General features: G+C 55.0%; 1 protein-coding gene across 3 annotated transcripts in view; it reads right to left on the bottom strand.

Moving 5' to 3' along the window:
* Positions 1 to 580: 580 nt before the first annotated feature.
* The window catches only part of AGPAT3 (1-acylglycerol-3-phosphate O-acyltransferase 3), a 78735-nt gene continuing 59257 nt past the window's right edge, over positions 581 to 20058 (bottom strand). For all 3 annotated transcript variants that reach the window (XM_074344351.1, XM_074344289.1, XM_074344386.1), the window contains 8 exons: positions 19735 to 19961; positions 13545 to 13714; positions 12830 to 12991; positions 11835 to 11988; positions 11220 to 11322; positions 8391 to 8466; positions 3437 to 3635; positions 581 to 2848 (listed from right to left, as the gene is read on the bottom strand). In XM_074344351.1, the coding sequence (XP_074200452.1) occupies positions 2760 to 2848; positions 3437 to 3635; positions 8391 to 8466; positions 11220 to 11322; positions 11835 to 11988; positions 12830 to 12991; positions 13545 to 13714; positions 19735 to 19912 (1131 nt within the window). In that variant the 5' untranslated portion in view covers positions 19913 to 19961 and the 3' untranslated portion in view covers positions 581 to 2759. The remainder of the gene's footprint in view (positions 2849 to 3436; positions 3636 to 8390; positions 8467 to 11219; positions 11323 to 11834; positions 11989 to 12829; positions 12992 to 13544; positions 13715 to 19734; positions 19962 to 20058) is intronic.

Raw genomic sequence — 20058 nt, forward strand, 5'->3', positions numbered from 1 at the left:
CCCTGGAACTCCCCAGAGGGGACTGCTGGACACATAGGGAGGGCCCACAACCCAAACACAGCACCTGGGCCTGAGCTGAGAAACACTAGTTGGCGGCCCCCTGGGCTCAGAACTCAGCCTGCTGGTCACTCCTGGGAGGGGCCCAAGGCCTGGGGCCGCCTCTGTGTACCTCTAGTGGGAGGGGAGCTGACCCCACAGAGAGGCTGAGCAGACCCCTCCTCCAACAGAGAGGCTCAGCAAACATCCATGCTCACACACCCTCCCACAATGAGGCTCAGCAAACAGCACAGAGACCCCCTTTCCTGACCCAGGACCTAGTGTAGAGGGCACCAGCGACTTCAACCTAGAGCACACTCTCCCCACTGTGACCAGCACAACTGTCCCAGCATTCAGCCTGATCTGGACATCACCAGCAGCAGAGGGGGTAAAGGAGAAGAAATAAGGAAAGCACTGTTCTGTGGTTTATTAATTGAGGGGAAAAAATGAAGAGAGCTCCTCTCCCCCTTTCCTTCCGAAATGGATGAAAAGCAGAGTCTACCCCTCCAAAAAAAAAAAAAAAAAAAAAAAAAAAACCCAAACATTCATGGTGTAGTTTTTATTGCTGTCAAAGAGCTTGGTATTCAAGTGCACAAGCTAATCTGCGTTCAGTGGGAAGGAAGTCGCTGAGATTTGAAAATTAGAAGTGGTCAATCTCCATTTACCTCGAGTCTTCACAGCTCATCACTGCCTCCACACAGAATTTACACATTAGGTATTAATTTCAAGGGGAGGGAACTTATCCCAGAGGCAAGAACTATTAATTAAACGGTAAAAAGATCTAATTTTGCATTTTCCAGGTAATGTACCCGCACAGTAGTACTCTTCAACTGTTTCCTTTAAGATTTGCAGGGTTAGTGAATTAGCAAATAACATAAACACACAGAGAGACGGAAGAACAGCACACCGTGTGCAGAGAAATGAGACCTAAGGTAGCGCTGACCGCAGTGGGAGCAGCTCTTCCGCAGGGGCTCTGCTATGCGGGGGGGGGGGGGGGGGGGGTTGGAGGGGCGTGCTTTGTGGCAGAGGGAAGCACGCGTCTAAGAAAAGCACTTCAAAGCCGGTTTGTTTTACCCTTCAACCTCACCAGGACTCGTGTGCACCCACTGTCCCTCCTGAGCAAGTACAGTATCGTGGTTCGCGTCCCTGCGACCTCGGTCCCTTCACCAAGGTCACTAATGCAGAATTCAGTAGTGTCGTTACAAAGGATGTGGGCTGTTTCCCTAGACCTCCCCAAAATACGTACTTAGGACCAATGCATAATTATTTTTCCAATTTGGTTTATAATTTTTTCCATGCCTCTTCCCTCCATTTTTTCCCCTAGAAAGTTCACCCTGCCTCTATTCAGGATGCTGGTTACAGTGCATCAGAGATAACACCCGTTATTTTTCGTTCTCTTGCTAAAAAAGATGAGGGGAGTGTGACTTTTAAAAAGCAAGGTAAAGTTTCAGAGGAAAGCCGGATGCGGGCGGGGGGCGGGGCTACAGCGGAGGGAGGCCGGGCGGGGGGCGGGGCGGGAGCGCCCGGGGGGGCGGGGCGGCCGGCCCCGGGGGCTTCCGCCCCGCCGGGCGTGCGCTGGAGGCGCCTCCCTCCGGGAGGAGCGGCGAGCACCCCGGCGGCAGGCTGCGGGGATGCGGTGCCGCCAAGCACAGGCGGTCAGCACACTCGGGGGACAGCCCTGCGGCAGGAGCCGCCGCCGGCCCTCCCCCCGGACACATGCAGCTGCCCGGGGGGGAGGGGGGCGGAGGTGGGGAGGGCTCACCACCTCCCGTTTTCGTCAGGACGCTGACAGCCGTCCACAGGTCCACTGTCAAAGTATACCCTCTCAAAGCAGACGAGCTCCGTGCTGTTTCCAACCACCTCAGAAGACAGGGTGATGGTGACACTGCCTTCTCAAAAGCGTCAACAGTCCTGCAGGCTGCGGGCCGAGGCTCCCCCACCCCCGACCCCCGGACACAGCGCCTCCGTGCGGGTGGCCGCCCTGCGCTCGGCGGGGGACCCGAGTCTGACGGTCGCCGGGGACAGAGGAGCTGCGCCCGGGGCACCGGGAGGACGCCGCACCTCGCCGAGTTCTCGGGCTCCATCCGCCTTGAAACGGACTGAAGGTGTTTCCACGCGGGCTCAGGTAGGAAGGGGCAAGGAAGCTCTGGAAGCTCAACGGGGCGAGGCGCGTGTCCGCCGCCGGCTCGCTCGGTGTGCTGCTGGCCCAGAGAACTCTCCCGGGGCCCCGCGCCCACCGCCTGGAGGCCACGGTGCCAGCAGATCGGGACGAGCAGGTGCTCTGAGGCCCGGGGGCCCGGGAGGAGCCTTGAAGATAGTGTGCTGGGGGTGCAGGGGGAGAGGCGGGGAAACTCCCAAGATAACTGGTAAAAACCCAAACCGGGATCTAAGTGTGGGAAGAGAAAGCGACCGAAGGCTCCCTCGGCAGACAGCGCTCTCGGAGGTGACTAGTCGGACGGCTCTCCGGGCGCCACCTCCCCCCAGAGCGACGCCCCGGAGACCGGCTTCCCGGGGGAAGCGCAGGGGCGAGGCTGGCGTCTCCATCCGCAGGCCTTCCGACTGCTTTACTCTTGGCTCAAGTTTTATTGGTCAGTATTAGTCACCAGTTAATAAGAAAAATAGTTTCTAAGTGTCTTTTTCCCGCTCTGTGTGTGTTGTTCTGTTTTTAATTGAGTTAATTGGATACCACCGTCAGGTTATGTGTGTTCAATCACAGCCATTAATTATTCCTTTTTCTTAAACTCTTGGTTTCCATAGCTGGAGCCCTTCTCTATTTCAGTCACTCCTATTAGTCGGCGGACTCCAAAGGAAGCTTTAAAATAGGAAAAAGGCGAGGTTAGATGGATTGCTTTGCTGTCAAGCTGGGAAAATCAAGCGGGATGGCCTGCACCTTTGGCCTCAGACTCTCCCCCTGGGGCTGTGGGCCGCTCCCCCTCTTCCGTCTTCCCTGACGCGGCCAGCCGTGCACCCTGTCCGGGGGCATCAGAGGCCCCTGCTCCTCCAGCCAGCGGGAGGTAGGGTGTGGGCTCCTGGAGGGGTGCAGTTCTCACCCAGGTGCCCAGAGAGGCCGTGCGCCCATCCGCCTTGCGAGAATAAAAACGTCCTGGGAAACTTCAGACCGTCACGCCAGCCCCCGCCCCTAAGTGCCCAAGTGCAACCCGAGTGGCCCAGGGCCCTCCCCACCCGGCTCTCAGAGCACTAGCCTCGCTGCTGCATGGATGCCTGGCGGGCAGATGGCCGGCCAGCCTTCTGGAGAGATGGCCCTAGAATCTGGCTGTGGTCTGAGCAGCCGGAGCCACATTTGGCGGCCGGCAAGGCTCAGGTGGGAGCCCGGCTGCCAGGCCACCGCGGCGGTACAGGACTCCCAACCTCAAGCCATGCCTGCGTTCCCGTCCATTACCTGCCCCGACAAACCCCAGGAACGTCAGGATCAGCAGGGGAGATCCACTGGCGAAGACCCCCAAGACGAAACTGAAGAGAGGAGACAGGAGAACCGTGGCCCAGGAGAGGAAGTTCAGGAGCGTCCATGGCCGCCGAGCAGGTCTGAACTGCTCCCCAGGGAACACACCCTTCTGGTTGTACATCTCCTGCAGCGCGTCCTGGAAGAGGCAACCGGGAAAGTGGCTTCACATACTGCTGTCATAACACGACAGTGAAAAATGACTCTCCCCATAAACAGACTAGACGGACCACGCCTGCTGCAGGTGGGAGATGAAGTTGGAGGGACCATTGCGGGGAACCGTGGCGGCCTGTACCGAAAGCTTGAACAATTCCTTTCGACCCGGCAAGTTTCCTACAAAAACGATCAGCCAGTGCCGGGCGCACAGCACACACCTCTGACCCCCGGGAATGCGCTGCCAGCCGGCCCCTTCTCTCCCCACCACACTTTAAGGCAAGGGCGGCGGCTACCCCTTGCTGGGACTTCAGCCGTCTAGGCATCACCCCTGCCAGCTGCGTCACCCACGGAAAGCTACTTAACCTCCCCTTCCTCTGTGTCCTGGTGGCTAACGATGGAAGGAGGGAGGAGCAGGTGAGGACAGCAGAGCATCAACAGAGACATGGCGACGTGTGCTCCACACTGGGCAGCGGCCAGCTGAAAAACCAGAACGCCCAGCATAACAGGTTTCTCTGCAGCCGTGCCAAGAAGCATGTTAGCGAGCATGGAGATACACTCGTGATGTTTTCAGTTTTCTGAAAGGAGTTAAGTCCCACATAATCCCATGTAAATGACAAGTATGCGTGACTATGTACTGGTATAGGATCAAGGTTGGAAAGATGCACACCCACTTGACCTGAACTTCTCGAGGCAGTGGAATGTCACCTGTCTTCTTTATTTTCTGCGTTTAATTTTCTACAGTTGTGGGGGTTTTTACCTAAAAATGGGGCAAACACCTGGGGCAAACACCTGGCCTCGCAGCTTCTTCCAGCCTGTAGAGAGGCAGCTGCTCCTTCCGACCCAGGGCGCACAGGGTGGGCAACTTTCTGTGGCCTTTACACTAGAGCAGACTCCTGGGGGTGACCGCAGTGCTCCCCTGCGCCACCTGGAAGGCCCTCCCCGGCGCGGGGCAAGAACATCTTCAAGCCCAGTCGGCGTCTCCACTCTGAGCACCTGACGCTATGCCCACGGGCCAGGCCTCCCTCTCCGCCCAGAGCTCCTGTTGGGTGGGAAACCGTGGTCCCCCGTACAGGGGGCACAGGGCCTCCCAGTGGGCTCACAGTCAATGGCTGTTCAGGTGAGGTGGGCCCAGGGGGACACTGACAAACCAGAAGGCAGGCCCTTGCCCTGCAGGAGAGCACATCGTGGCTGCAGATTTAGACCAGGTTTGTGACAGGTGTCTCTGGACCATCTGTGCACCACCCACGTGCACACACATGGTCCACCCAGGGCCCGTCCTCCCTGGCAGGGTGCCCTGTGGGGTGAGCCCTCAGACAGTGGTGTGACCTCCGTCTGTCCTGACTTGTCAGCAATTCCATGCACAACTGAAAGGGCTCCTCTCCTTACACCCGTCCCACCAGCAGACGGCCCCCAGATGGTGGTCCCCCTTCCTGCAGGCCTGCTCTCCTTCCAGTGGTTTCTCCAGGAGCCCTGAGCACCCCCCCAACCCCAGCTTTGTCGTTCCAGGAGGCACACGGCAGGGTCCAGGGCTAGCCAGGATCTGCCCACCATCTCCAGCCAGCTACTCAACTCCTCGGCTGGAGTCCCCTCGCCTGTGCTCTGCTGGCAGGCGGAGGTGCAGCTAAGCGAGGTGACCATCAATGGCTCTCCGGAGGACAGGCCTGCCACACATGTGCTGCTGCTGTGACCAAAGGCACAAAGTGCCACGCCTCTCAGAAGTGTGTGCATTACAGCAGGACCAAAGAGCTGAGTTTGGTCACTTCAGGGTCTGTATCTCCCTGGCAGGGGGCAGTGGGACCAAAAGTGTTCCAGACCCTGCCGTCTCTCCTCAAGACAGGGAGAAAAAGCAACTCGCGCTCAGCTGGGGGGTGACGCACAGCTTAGAAAAGTTCTGCAAAGGCAGACGGGGTTCCGCCGCCAGTCACAGGGCTAGCTAGTGTCTCACAGAAACGCTCCCACACTTGCATAGCTAGTTCATAAATGTTCACAGATGGGAAGACACTTAACTAAAACGGGGTGTCATCACATGGTGGAGCTCGGCATCTGAAAGGAATGGACTAAATCTGTCTATGTCCATGTGGACAGGCAGAAGAAACAATGGTCACTAGAAGCAGAAAAAAATGGGAGAACATGACACGCAGTATGGTGTCCTTAATGCACATTAAAATATAAGTTAAACAAAAAGCAGTATTATATGTTTCAATATTAAAGGAGAACATAGAAAAATATCCGTATAAATCAGTTACGTCAAAACTTGTATCAGATTGTTTTAGAAAGCCCCCCTTACAGACTGGAGATGAGGCCTGTGGTTTCCCCTCTAGAAACGTCATGCTTGTGGTGGGGGGGAGATCTCCATCCCCAGGCAGGGTTTACACCTGCACTACCTGTGCGTGGGCACTTCTACGGTAATATACGGTACTGCTCCCGTGCCGGGCACCTCTACTACAATATACGGTACTGCTCTGGCCTCCTGTGATCTGAGAGTAGCGTCCTACCATCCGCCCACTGCAATCTGTTTTTACACTTAACATTCTCAAGATTCAGTTAGACTGATAATACACAGTTCATTCACTGTAACTGAATCACCGCAGATGAACACGAATACACAATGGCCTCTGTCCTAATTACACACCTTTAGCTTATTTCTCATTTCCTGCTAAATGCTGTTGCGTGCACGTCACTTGGTGGAAGAGTTTCAAACTTAAAACTCGACCCAGATCCAGAGACGCGCTCTCCGCTGCAGCCTCCTGCGTGCGCGGTCCCTCTGCCCATCCATCTACCTGATGCGCACACACTGCGCTTCTTTTCTGTTTAGGTTTCTTTATCTTCTGGAGAGGCTTTGAATGTTCTTGGAAATCACACATTTTATCCAAGTTTCCAAATGTATGCGCATGAAGTTACTCGTTTTGCTCCTCTGTTCTTTTCACTCCCTGCTCTTCGGTGGTGCCATCTTTTCTATCCCCATTAATACCGTCACTCTTTTTAAATTGGTCAGGCTTGCCCAAGGCTTTCTATTTTATTAATATTTTTATAGAAAAGTTTTGGTGCCACAGATTCACTCTTTTGTGGCGTTGCTTCCTGCTTCAATAATTTATGCTCTTTATTTTCTTTGCTCTTTCCCTGGGTTTACTCTATTTGGGGTGTGTGTGTACAATGCGTGTGTGGGGGTGTGTACATACGTGTGCACATGCCCGTTCTTTCTGTCCATCCTGTTCCACGCTTGTGCTTCCTGAACCTGATGAAACCCGTTCAGGGTTCCGGAAGCTGCATGTCACTGCCAACCACTCTTCCGAGCTTCTCCTCTGGACCTCCCCCTGGACATACTTTCCCGTCTGTGTCCTCACCTCCCTTTCGTGTCCCCACTTCCTCTGCGCTGCTGCTGGGCAGCGCCCTCAGCGCCTCCCAGTTTGCCGCCTCCCCCTCCGGCCGTGGCTTTACAGTCACTAGGCTTCCTATGCCTGTGCATTTTGCTGGGTTTTTCTCAGATCTGTTTCTTTCTTAAAAAGGTCTTGTTCCTTTGTTTTCAATTCCTTCTCTTTTGCTTAATCATTTCAAACACACTGCTTCTGGTTGCTGCCTGGGAGCCCCACAGCGCAAGCTTAGTTTTCTGTCTGTGTGTCTGTCGCACCTGCCCGTGGCGGGTCTTGCTGTGAGCGTGTCTCTGGCAGACGCTCGCCTGAGGGAGTCGGGGCAGCTTAGGCTTGGGGTCGTGTTCGTCCAGTTTCACACATGCTTCTCTCAGGGATTCTAGGGTGATCATGTAGAACCACTTTTATGCTGCTGTTTTGGCTTTGTTCTTCCGAACCCGTGCTGTTAGTATAAATTCAAACCCTGCACCTGTCTACGGATAGCACCATGATTATGAGTTACCAGGGAGACTTTTCAAGACCAAGAGGGGAAAGGCCAGCTTCTGAGTCACTTCCTGTGCTGGCAGGTACATTTTCCAGTTTCACTTCTCTGAGGGCGAAGCTCCCTGAGGATCCCAGCTTCACTGGGGTCTTCAGTTCTAGCTTCTGGCCTTGAGTGCAGGCAGACCTTCGTCTTCTGTTTCCACGTGGGCACTAAAACTCGACTTCAGGCTGTGGGGACCAGCAAACTCCACGAGCTTCCACCCACCGCCTTCCCTCCTGGATTTCGGCCCCCCTCTTTGATTCCTAGAGGGCTCCCCTACAATCTCAGAGCTTGCTGATGCATTTAAAATGCTATGTGTTACATACTGGCAGGATTTTCTGATTACCTAAGCCTCCCTTAATGCTGAAAATGAACACCTAGTGTCTGTATGTTTGTGTCTATAAAATAAACTGAAAGTAAGAGTCAGAGGTGAAGCGTCCTTGGGGGAGTGGAGAAGGGTGAGGTCATCATAGGAAGCCTGTCATGTCATCTAGATTGTAATAAGCCATATGTATACACACGTACAGTGTGTTATAGAGCTATAATTTCCTTTACGTGAGAAAAAGGAAATGAACATAATGAAGTGTTACCGGCCACGGGCATACAAGAGTTAGGATATCCTTTAGACTTTTCTCTGGTTTGTCAATTTCTCAGAAGCTAAGAAAAATGAAGGAAGAAGGAGAAGGATCAGAAAGAAGGATCTGAGGACGGCGCAGCGCTCCTGTCCCCAGAGCTAGGCTGTGGGACGCCCGCCTGCCCTGTGGGCCGCCCACCTGCCCTGTGGGCCGCCCCTTCGACATCTCTTCATGAGACCCTGGGGTGCCGGGAGGGGGGCTAAGGCCTTTACCTTCTCCTGGTACAATTTATGAAGCCACTGAGCCGCTTCCTTTTCATCCAGTGGAATCTCTTCCAGAGGAAATCTCCTGTTTTATTAAGAAAAGTGAAAGCAAAGTGAATCACCAGATGACATCAGACTGGAAAGGGGAGAAACAAATCATTGTGCATCAGGGCTGGTTGTCTATCGTGCCTTTTCTATTCAAATCTGACTCTCAATTTCTGAAAACACACAAATGTCAAAGCAGCCTCTCCTTGGGCATACGCTGGTGCTCCGAGGGGGCCGGGAGGCGCTCTGTGTTCACGGGACCGTGGGAGCACCACACAAGGGACGCCCGGGAGCAGGTAGCTGAGCGGGCCCCACCCCCAGCTCCACCACGAAGGCTCATCGTTTTTTCGCAAGAGTTCTGGTCTCTCTTAATAGTTCATTCCTTGGAAGTAACCTTGACTGGGTGTGTCTCATGATTACGAGTTTCACAAATGAAATCTACAGCTTCAAATATGAAGAGCAAGATAGATTTAGAAACTTTAATCTCAGTTAACAAATGACTGACTTCAATTAGGAAACGGACTTACATTTAACCTCACCACCAGCTGGCCTGCCAGCCCCACGAGGGGCAGTGTCTACCTGGTGAGACACGGCAGGGCAGGGGCCACGTGCCACGGCCACTGTAGTACCTCAACATTGCCGGGAGGGGCTGCCGAACACACGCGTGAGCTAGAATACTTAACCCGGGGCCTGGCTGCCCATCGGGGAAGGACCACAGTGAGAGAAGAGACAGGAGAAATTTCCACGGCCAGAGGTAAATCTCCTTGTTTCAAGGTGTCTCCATCTTTTTCTCTCTGAGAACTGAGAACGTCAGGTTTTGTGTGTTTTACCTGTTGGTCTTTACCATATTCTAAATGAAAACTTGAGAAATTTTACAAGCATGCATGTGATCAGACATCCGAGCAATGCTGGTGCCACACATCACGCAGCCTCTGGGAAACTCTACTGTATGCGCAAAGGAGTGAGGAAGACATATAACCTCCTAGTAAACAAAATGGGTTAACTTTGTGGACCATCAGTAGCAGGTATGGAGCTGACACAGAGGCGGGGCTGCACGATTTGTACACACACAGGGAATGCCCTGCCTTTCTGGCAGTGGAAAGGTGCTGGGGGGCTCCAGGAGTCCCCAGACCACAGATACCACTTCAGGAAGGAAAGGCATCCCCCAGGGCTCTGCCAAGGGGGCCGGGAGGTGCTTTGTGCTCATGGGACAGTGGGAGAACCACACAAGGGATGCCCAGGAGCAGTCAGAAGGGGTTTGTCTACAGAGAGAGACGACCACCAAAGTGTCAAACTCACATGATTGTGCTCCCCTGATTTCATATGTGTGACACATATGCCATATACAGGCTCTGCTGTACATCTATTACATGCAGGATAAAGTATATAAAATAACTTTAAATGATGATAATAAATACAATATTTATTAAATACTTCATGAGGCAGAGAAGCTTGGAAAGTCAGAACATGGCAGTGACATGGCCCACCTCCGGGAATGACTCTGATCCCTGACCCTGAGCTTGTGTTTCAGACAGGGATCTACTCTCCAAGTGAAGCCTCAAATGCATTTCACAATGAGCCCAACCAGTGGCCCAGGACGGCTCCCCTCTGACCCCGAGATCCCTGCCCCTCTGGGCCGAAGTCACCAGTGCCAGCAAAAAGTCACTCCGGAAGCAGTGCAGCTTCTAGAAGTTTCCGTAGGAGGGAGAGCCTGCACTGCCCCCTCAAGGAGATATCTGGGTTTCTACATGGGCTGAAAGGCCAGCACCCTGTGTCCACCTTGGGGAGCCCCCTGGGGCCTCCAAGGAGGTGGGAGGAGAGGGTGCAGGGGCCCCTCCCTTCCCACCCAACTACAAACTAGGGAGAAGGGCAACCATGTGGTCGTTTCCCTCCCTCTGCTCCCAGAGTGTGCCTGGAGCACAGCTTGCCTGCCTGAGGCCTGGGGGGGAATCCAGGGAAGGTACCCCCTCCACGCCCCACGGTGTTCAGGTTCCAGGGCAGGCCTTGGGACAGGCCCGTGAGCCGCAGCCACCTTCCCCCAAGCCCCACGGTTCTGCAGCTGCAGCAGCGAAGCCTTTCAGAAACTCTGTTCTCTCTGATCCCGCTGCCTGCCTCCACCTATCTCTACCCTCCTGCTCTGCATACAGTAGACACTCAATAAATGCTCACTGCACAAGTTAACCAGAACAGTTTCTGATAACCTGGGGACATTTTAAGGGCTACGTGGGGCCCCGCTTCCGACTGAGGTTTGCTTCTGGAGATTTCTCCGGTGTCCCTGCGGCCAGCCAGCCCCAGCAGCCCTGCATTAACCAACCGGATGTCCTTGCGGCAGGGCTGACTCTGAGCAGTGCGGCTGAGGCTGGCTGGGGTGGAACTCCAAGGCTCAGCCCAAGGTCGCCAGGATCTGGAGGCCAGGTGCGTGGCCGAGGTCAGGGTGGCCGTACACCATGAAAGGGGGCCACGTGGGTGTTCCACTTGGGCTGGGACAGCTTGTCCTTCTCCTGCCTGTGAAAGTCCTACACACCGCGCAAATCTTAGCTCAGACGCTTCTTCCGAAAAGCCCCTGCTCCCTTCAAGGGGAGGGGTCACTCTTCCCTCAGAGCTTCTGAAACATTCTGCATGCACCTCGCACCCCACTCCTTGGCTTCCTACTGTCCTCCCTGGTGCGGGTCCTGGCTGGATGGTGGAACTCCGCACCACCCCCACGTGGGAGCAGCGGGGAGGTGAGAGGGGCGGTGCGCCGCGAGCCCCGCCCCGCCCGGCCCCGCCCCCGCGGGAGCAGGCTGAGCTCACCTCACACACATGTCCGCCTCGTACTTCTTCCCGTACAGGATCCCCAGCAAAGACGGGTTCTTGTTTCCTCGGAAATTCAGCGTGACGTCGTAGACAGCTGCGACTGCAGGGAGGGGCGCAGAGGGTGAGCGGTGCCAGCTGACATCCTGCAGCCCGGCCCACCGCGGTTTGCACCTGGATCGCTGGCTTCTGCGGGCTCCCATCTCTTACTGGCGCATCCAGCTGACTCACATCACCGGACTTACGGCACGTTTGAGTTTCAAGTTGCTGTCTGGCTGCTTCCTACCCGCCTGCTCTTTGTCCCTTTCTTTTATCTTGCCTCCTTTTGGCTTAATTTGCTATATACATGTATTCCCCCCCTTTTAAGGTTTTGGTTACACACTTTTTAATTTAATTATCACTTCAGTTACTTTCCATTAACTAGTATTTTATCACCTCAAAAATGACACAAGAATCTTACAGCACGTAAGGTCCGCTTACTCGATTCTCCCTGTGAGGCTAGCGGCCTCCCGTATTCTACGCGCAATTCACTGATTGGCGTTTTGGCAAATCACTGACTTCGCGGCTCACTCTGCTCGGGGCGCAGGGGCGGCGCGGTCCCGGCGGGGCGCTCACCTGTCCCGCGGAGGCACTGGACCGCGGTGGTGAAGCCCTTGGTCCGAGGCAGCAGGTGGTACTTGAGGGCGGGCAGCCCTTTGGACGCGGCCACCTCCATGCTGACGCGGTGCTTCTTCTCCGTGAAGCGCGTGCCCTCGCAGTACAGGAGAAACTGGGCCGGACCCGGGACGCGGGTCAGCGCGGGCGCCGAGGCCGGGCGCCACCCCGCAGGCCCCGTGACGCCCGCGCGCGACCCCGGCCCGCGGCAGTCTTGTGGGGAGGACACCCGCCCCCGTCCCGCGCGCGAGCAGCGCGGCGCGAGCAGAGAGGCTGCGCCGTTCCAGCCGCGGCCACGCTCGCGCGCAGACAGCTTTGCCCTTCCAAGGAGTGAAAAGACGCCTCTCCCAGAGAAGGCGCAGCGCGCCCCCCCCGACAGCAGCGTTCGGAGGGCGCCCGGAAGCCGTCTTGCACCCACTAGCCCAACGCGAGTCACAGACGCCGGGCACGTAAGAGCCGGTTCTCGAGGAACTGCCGTCAGGGACCAGTAAGAGGGGTTCGGCGGGGAACTCAGGCCTAAACCGACTGACGCGAGCTTCGGGACGGCCGTCCACCAGCCTCCGTCCGCTCGGGCCGGCCCCGCCCTGCCCCGAGGGGCAGCTCTCTTAAGTGCAGGGCCAGCCTCCGCGGAGCCCAAGCACACGGCGACCCGCGGGCGGCAGCTCCCTCACCTGGCTCCACACGAGAGCCTGCCTGCAGAGAGGCTCCTCAGCCGGGGCGCTCGGCAGACGGAGCGCCGACTCAGCCCAGCAGGCTCTCCTCCGGCGGCCGGCTGTGCAGTGGGGGCGCCCTGCGCACAGCGGGTCCCACGGGGCCGGCGGGAAGCAGGCGGTCCTCGAGGCCCCGAGGGGCGGGGCACAGCTTCCCTGGTGCTCAGAGGGCCTGCTCGGTTGACAGCTAACAACTCGGGCTGCCTTCCTGGCACCGCGGGGCTCCCCTCACGCTGCCTCACTCACCCACATGTATTCGGGGTAGTCAGCCAGGCGCTTCAGTCCTTCGATGACGGTGTCCCGGTCTTCCTCCCACTTCCGTTTGCAGAATACGATCTCCAGGAAGTACCAGGTCCAGCCGATGAGGGGCACGTAAAGCAGCTCCCTTTTAGCCAGGACTTTGGAACTCTGGGGGGGAGGGGGCAGCTGGTGCATCAGGGCAGCCGGGTCCCAGAAGGCAGCACTGCCTCAGGCCACCCCCAAGACTGGCTGTCATCGGGAGCCCCTGACTCTGAGTGTGGGGACCAGCACGGCCCAGACGAGGAAACCATGGAAAGACCTGGCTGGCACAGGCCGATGCTGGCAGGCGGGCGGGCGGGGAGCCCAGGGCACAGACTGCACACTGGACTCCTGGGGCTGCTCTGACCACCAGGCCCAGGGGTCCCTGGGGATGATGCCAGGGTCATATCCCACAAGCTTCCAAGCAGAGGCCCCCTCGGCCTGTCTTATCTGAGGCAGCTGAGCTGACCAGGGAGGAAGGAGCTATGAGAGGAAGTGCAGCGACACCTGATCACTCGAGCCAGCCCCCCGGGGAGCTGGGGGCAGCCTGCAGCCCCAGGCACCTGCGGGCAGCCATTCACCCGGACTCCTAGCTTGGAGGGACTGGGGCGAGACCCAGAGGCAAGGGAAACCCAGAGCCACGCCCGCACCTCCCGGGGCCCCGGGCCCCCGCGCTGCTCACCCCCAGCACACCGAATCGCTCGCACATGGTCCACCCGCAGAGGAAGTCGATTTCGAAGTTGTGATTGAGGATAATGACCGCGTGCTCCTTCCCAAAGCGGGCCACCGTGGCCTGGTCGGTGAACAGGGTGCACGCAGTGCACGACCACCACTCCAGTAGCATGACCAGCTCTGCAGACACACGGGGAGGGATGTCAGCGAGGTGTGGGTGGCCACCCTCCGGGCCCTCCCTTCCCGCTCCTGATGTGGGTGGGGCTCCTACAGCCTTCATCCAGACTGGGATTTTCTGCTAGAAAGGAGTTTTGATGGCTTATATTTAATAAATTAAGGTTTCTAAAATTATAATTACCCTCTCTAAGCAGAAGTCGGGGAGAAGTCAAATGAAAAGCAGGAGAGATGGAGGAGGAAACACATTTTACGTGGACTTTTCTCTAATCATTGTATCTAAAGGACGTGATTTAAAATATTTTTTCTTAAAAATCAGATATTCCATAAAATAGTACAGTGAGCAAAGCATTCACTTAATAGAACACACCATTATCATCATCATCATATTATTATTATTACTATCGACAACCACTTCTGAGTACCGACAGGACACCAGGAGCTCTGCTCTGTAAGTCGCACCTGGCACCTCATCTAACTCTCAGGCACCTCGGGGTGGCGCTACTATTGTTCCCAAAGCCCAGAGGAAAGGTAACTTGTCCGTGAGTGCTGGAGCTCCGACTTAAGCCCAACACGCCAACTCCAAGGCTCTGTGGAAGGTTTCAGAGGAAGCTTCAAAACGCAGAAGTAACTGAGCAAACTCGGGCCTGGTCCGGCCATAAAGGGACCTTAAACTTACATATGTCAAGCACAGTCACTCTCATCCACATTACTCTTTACAGAAAGTTTAGGTGGATTTCTTCATCTTCCTGTCGGACTCCGATTCTCCCGTGCGCCGTGGACTGACGGGAAACCACACGCTGCATCCACGGAATAGGGGAGAGGCGACTGCGGGCACACAGCCAGCCCGCGGCCGTGGCCAGCATCACGCCCACCATGGCCAGGCACCCTGGAAGGGTGGTCTTAGATCAGAAAGGACGGCTCCCAGGCTCAGGAAGGTGGCCAGACAGCCTGTCCTTTGTGAGCTGGACACCAACCCCTCCGCTTTCGGAGGGGACCAGCCCTGGAAGACAGAGGCTGGGGAACGCTGACAGGCAGGCAGCCCGGTGTTTAGAGAGGCTCCAAGCCTGACCGCCTGGGCCCATCTCCCCGGTTACAGGAAGGGGCCGACAGTGGCTTCCTCACAGGGCTGCCGGGAGCGCGGAGTGGGGACCAGAACATGAAGTTAACACCTGAGAACCAGGGGGCCAGGGCTGGTTACCCTCCCCAAGAGCGTCCCCACCAGCCCAGGTGGAAGTGTGGGGTCACACAGCTCTGTCCCACAGGCTGGGGTCCCAGCTTCCTCTTCAGCACAAGGCGTGGCTGGGCGAAGGCTGTCTCTCGGACACCCCCACACTTCTGGGCCCGACGGCCAATCGGAGGAGGGGCCCTAAGGGGGCCAGTGAGGAGGAATGAAGTGCAGACAGACAGACAGAAAGACGCAGGTGGTTGTTCTCAGCATCCTGGAGGGGGCGCCAGCAGAGGCCCACCTGCGGGAGGCGGCCTTTCCACGCAGCGCTCTCCCGCCAGCTGCCAGCGCCCGCGGGGCGGCGGCTCAGCCTTTCTAGACACACTGGCCTCCCGGTGGACGGATGTGCTGCCGCGGACGAAGCTGGTCTGCTCACAGCCGGTCTGGGGACTATTTCAAATTAGGAGTTTTGCCGGTTGGCTCCTGGGTCCAGCACTAATTTTTTTGTGACTTCTTTTCATTCAAACACGGGCTTGTCCTTGCACACATGTGAGCAAGCCGTTCTCTGCACACTTCAACCAATGATTTTTGGAAAAAACTCAAAATTTGCCTGTCGGTAGTAACCTTCTGGGCAGTGCTGCCCACAGATTCTACACACTGACGCGACATCTGAGAGGTGACATCTGCTTCCCCGGTGAGAAGGGCAGAACCTTGGCTGGGTCAGCAGGGAGCCAGGGCCCAAGCCAGGAGGCCTGGCTCCACGTCTGTGCCCTTCACATGGCACGGAGGCTCCTCAGCCCGAGGACGACAGGGTCACACCAGAAATGGGCTCAGGGTGGGCAGCGTAAGGTGCCAGGCATCACAGACTGAGGAAGGTGTGGCCGCAGACTTGAGCACAAAGCAGTGGCCCAGGGCCACCTAGACAGAGCTGTGACTCCCGCGCTCACCATGAGCCATGCAGTTGGGGAAGGGCTTCCACCAGCTCGACTCGGGCTCACATGTTTGAGAAATAAGCAAGTGAGAACCTCCCCAAATCCGCTACCTCCTGGGGGCAACTCCCACAGCGCGGGGGTGTTCCTCCCAGACAGACAGGGGATTTTACATAAATCTTAATTTCTACCTCAAGTTTTCTTATTTTTATGCTTTTCCCCCCTACTTTCTTGTCTTAAAAAAATGAACTTGTCTTTGCTTTTTTTTAATATACTCTTTTTAAAGTATGGTCAGTTTATAATGTGTCAATTTCTGGTGTGTAGCTTTAAAAATCCACCTTTTCTAATCGTTTGGAAGTTCTGTTTGACTTCTCTGTCCTCTTCCCTACACGCAGTTAACAAAGCCTGGCGGTGAGATCCCCGCTCTGTTCCCAACAGACACGAGAAAGACAGTCTAACTGTGACCGTGCCGTTCCGGGTACACGGGCTGCGGGTGTCAGCCCCGTGCACTTGCAGCCTCGCAAACTGGGCATCGTTACTGCTGGTAAGACTGTTTAGACTCACCTGCTAACCAGTGTCTCTGGTGCCGGACCCTGTAACTCAGACCCGACTTTGAGGATGGCTTCTGTTCTCACTGAAGAACACGCTTTACGGAAACGTCAGGTGAAGGCGGGCGGGCAGTGATCAGCTCCCTTTCTGTTTCCTTCGGACTGTTCCTCTGTCTCCTCGGGAAGCTCCCTCTACTGGACGTAGAGTTCTGGGCTGGGCTGCCGCAGCCCAGGGCCCCAGGCTCTAGCCACGTCCGCAGGGGCTCCGTCCGCCTTCAGAGGTGTTCCAGCTTTCCCTTCTGGGGGTTTGTAAGATCTTCTTTTTGCCTCTGATGGTCTGTGATTTCTCTATGATGGGCAGAAGGGTGGATTTCTGTTTATCCAGCCTGCCTGGTGCCCACGTGTCTCCCAGAGCAACAGGATCGTGTGTTTCATCCACCCAGGGAAGTTCTCAGCCACCATCTCCTCCAGTGAGAACTTCTCCTTACTCTCCCTGCTGGGCCAGGGGTCCAAGATGGCTTCACAGACCTGCATCCTCTCCTCACACCTTTAACTCAGATTTTATACTTTTCATCTGGTCGCTCACTCTGCGGCAGTCTGATGACTTCTTCACATTTATGTCTGGTTTACCTACTCTCTCGTTAGCTGCATCTAATCTGTTGTAAAATCCAATCACTAGGTTTTTTTACTTCAAAAAACATTATAATTACAATTTTTATTCACCGAAGTTCTATTTGGCTGTTCTTCAAATCTGGTCACCTGGGCTGTCTTTTGTCTGTCTGTTGCTGTATGTTTGTTGTTCTTGAGCTCACATATGGTTTGCCTTCATCTGTGTGGCTCCTCAGGCCTGAATTACAGACACTTCCCCCCAGGGCATACTTCTGTTGGCCTCTGCTGACCCACGGGAACTGCTAGCTTCTCACTTCAGCCGTCTCTCAGGATTCTGTTTTGTTTTTGTTTTTAATTGAAGTACAGTTGATTTACAATGATGTTAGTTTCAGGTGTACAGCACAGTGATTCAGTCATACATACATACATTTCTTTTCCAGATTCTTTTCCATTATAATTTATTACAAGATATTGAATATAGTTCCCTATGCTGTACAGTAGGACCTTGTTGTTTATTTTCCATATAGTAGCTTGTATCTCTGAATCCTAAACTCCTAATTTATCCTCCTTTTCCCCTCTGATAACCATAAGTTTGTTTTCTATGTCTGTGAGTTGGTTTCTGTTTTGTAAATAAGTTCGTTTGTGTCATTTTTAAGATTCCACATGTAAGTGATGTCATATGGTATTTTTCTTTCTCTTTGTGACTTACCTCACTTAGTGTGATGATCTCCAGGTCCATCCATGTTGCTGCAAATGGCATTATTTCATTCTTTTTTATGGCTAAGTATTATTCCATTGTATAAATACACATCTTCTTTATCCACTTATCTGTCAACAGACATTTACGCTGCTTCCATGTCCTGGCTGTATGTATAATTTTTCAATTATAGTTTTTTCCCGGACATATGCCTAGGAGTGGGATTGCTGGATCATATGTAACTCTATTTTTAGTTCTTCAAGGAACTTCCATACTGTTTTCCATAATGGCTGCACCAATTTACAGTCTCACCAGCAGTGTGGGAGGGCTCCCTGTTCTCCACACCCTCTCCAGCATTTATCATTTGTAGACTTTTTGATGACAGCCATTCTGACCAGCGTGAGGTGATACCTCATTGTAGTTCTGATTTGTATTTCTCTGACAGTGACATTGAGCATCTTTTCATGTGCTCAGGATCCTGGTTTAGACTCAGCCCCTTTCTTGCAGCTGCCCAGGAATTTGGCTGTTTTGCAGTGTTTTACCTTCGTAAGACTGCTGGAAGTGGAGTCGACAGCTTTCATTAACTAGTATTTGCCCTTCTGCTATGCATTCCTCTCCCCAGTGACACCCATGAGTAACTCATCTGTATATTTTATATGGTAGGATTTCTGACTCTCCCTCTGACACACGCAGAAAAAAGGTAGCCCATTATTTAGTAAAAAATCACCTGGGAATTGAAACGACTGCCCTTCTAAGGTGAGAAGCCCGGGAGGGGCTGCTGTCCCTTCCCAGGGGGGCCGCATGCACTTGGGCTCAGTCACCCCCACAGCCGCCACAGCTGCCATCTACCTGCTCCTGCACTAGGCAGGGTGACGGGGTGACGGGGCGATGGCGTCAGGTGCACAGAGTCACTGCTGCCCGTGCGACATCAAATGTGTGTTACTTTCTCTTTATTGTAAAAGAAACGTGCTCTTCTGCTAAGATCTTCTGCTAAACAGCACACCCTGAATAAGCAGTGTCCCACCTTCCTCGGCTCCCCGGAGGCACGTTTTCTGCTCATCCTGCAGCGTTTTCCTGTGCAGGTGCAGCCACAGCACACACACGTCTTCAACAAGCAAGGAAACAGTAGCAACTATGCACTTGGTGCTACAGATTCCTTTTTCACTTAAACATGTGTCTTGAGGGTGGTCCTCTCCCAGTAATGAGAGATCACCCTTGTTGCTCTGGACGGTTGTGCAGGATTCCATCCAATGGACAGAGTGGAGCTGGTCTCCATTCATGGGCATTTAGGCTGCTGCCAAGTTCTGTGCTAATATCAAAATGATAAAGCGAGACTACCTGTGCACATGTGTACTTCTGCAGGTATCTTTCTAGGTTACATTCTTATTTTGTGGAAAAATTGGGTCAAAAAATAGACCCGTTTTAAATTGCTGATCACTCCTGACCAAAGCTGCCGACCAAAGATGTGCCTTGTCACCCAGACCCACAGTGTGAGCATCCACCGTCGTCAGCAGTGGGTGTTGCTACCAGGCTTTTAAGTCTCTGTCCATCTGACGGGCAAAGACTGATTGTATATGTACAAACGCACACACATCACAAGTGCATACAGGTGACACCTGTACATGTCTGAACACATGTATTTAAGAGACGGGTGAGAGTCTTCTTCTTTCAGAGAAGGATGCTGAAATATTTACACGTGAAGTGACAGGCCACACGAGGGTGGCCTCACAGTGCTCCGGAGCCAGGGAGGCTGGGGGGTCGAGGGGATACGAGACTGGCCACGTCCTGGCAGTGGTTAGGGCTTGGTAGCCATGAGCTCAGCTTACTATTGTTTGTTTTCAAACATCCCAAGTTCTAAGGAGTCAACCTCAGTGTCCTGAGCTCCTGGTCAGGGAGTGAGAGGTGGCCCACTGCCCTCCGTCACCGCAGCAGGAGTGAATATCCAGCCCCGGGGGCCCTGCACACAGGAGCATCAGACTGGTCTGCACAGGGGTCAGGGGTCCTCCAGCAGAAAGGGCCCCCCCCCAGCCACCCGCCCCCCCCCCCCCGCCGCCGCGCGTCCCCGCCGCACTCACGGCTCCAGAGTGAGTAGGCGAGGCGGCAGTTGAGCCGGCGGTACAGCTGCTTGTTCACGGGCCAGAGGATGAGTGTGCAGAGCTGGACGAAGTTGATGACCAGCCCGCTGACCACAAAGACGAAGCCGATGAGGAGGTGCACGACGAACTGGGTCTTCAGGAAGGCGAGCAGGCCCATGGCCACAGCTCAGTAGCGCGTGCAAGGTCCCTCACTGAGAACGGCCGTCCTGGAAGGAGAAGCAGTGGTCAGGGAGTGCCTGGGACCCCAGGAAGAGGGGGTGCAGGCGGAGGAGAAACCCACGGTCCTCAAGCCAGAGCCAGACC

Source organism: Camelus bactrianus, chromosome 1 (genome assembly GCF_048773025.1).
Source record: "Camelus bactrianus isolate YW-2024 breed Bactrian camel chromosome 1, ASM4877302v1, whole genome shotgun sequence".
In the NCBI taxonomy this organism is placed as follows: domain Eukaryota; kingdom Metazoa; phylum Chordata; class Mammalia; order Artiodactyla; family Camelidae; genus Camelus; species Camelus bactrianus.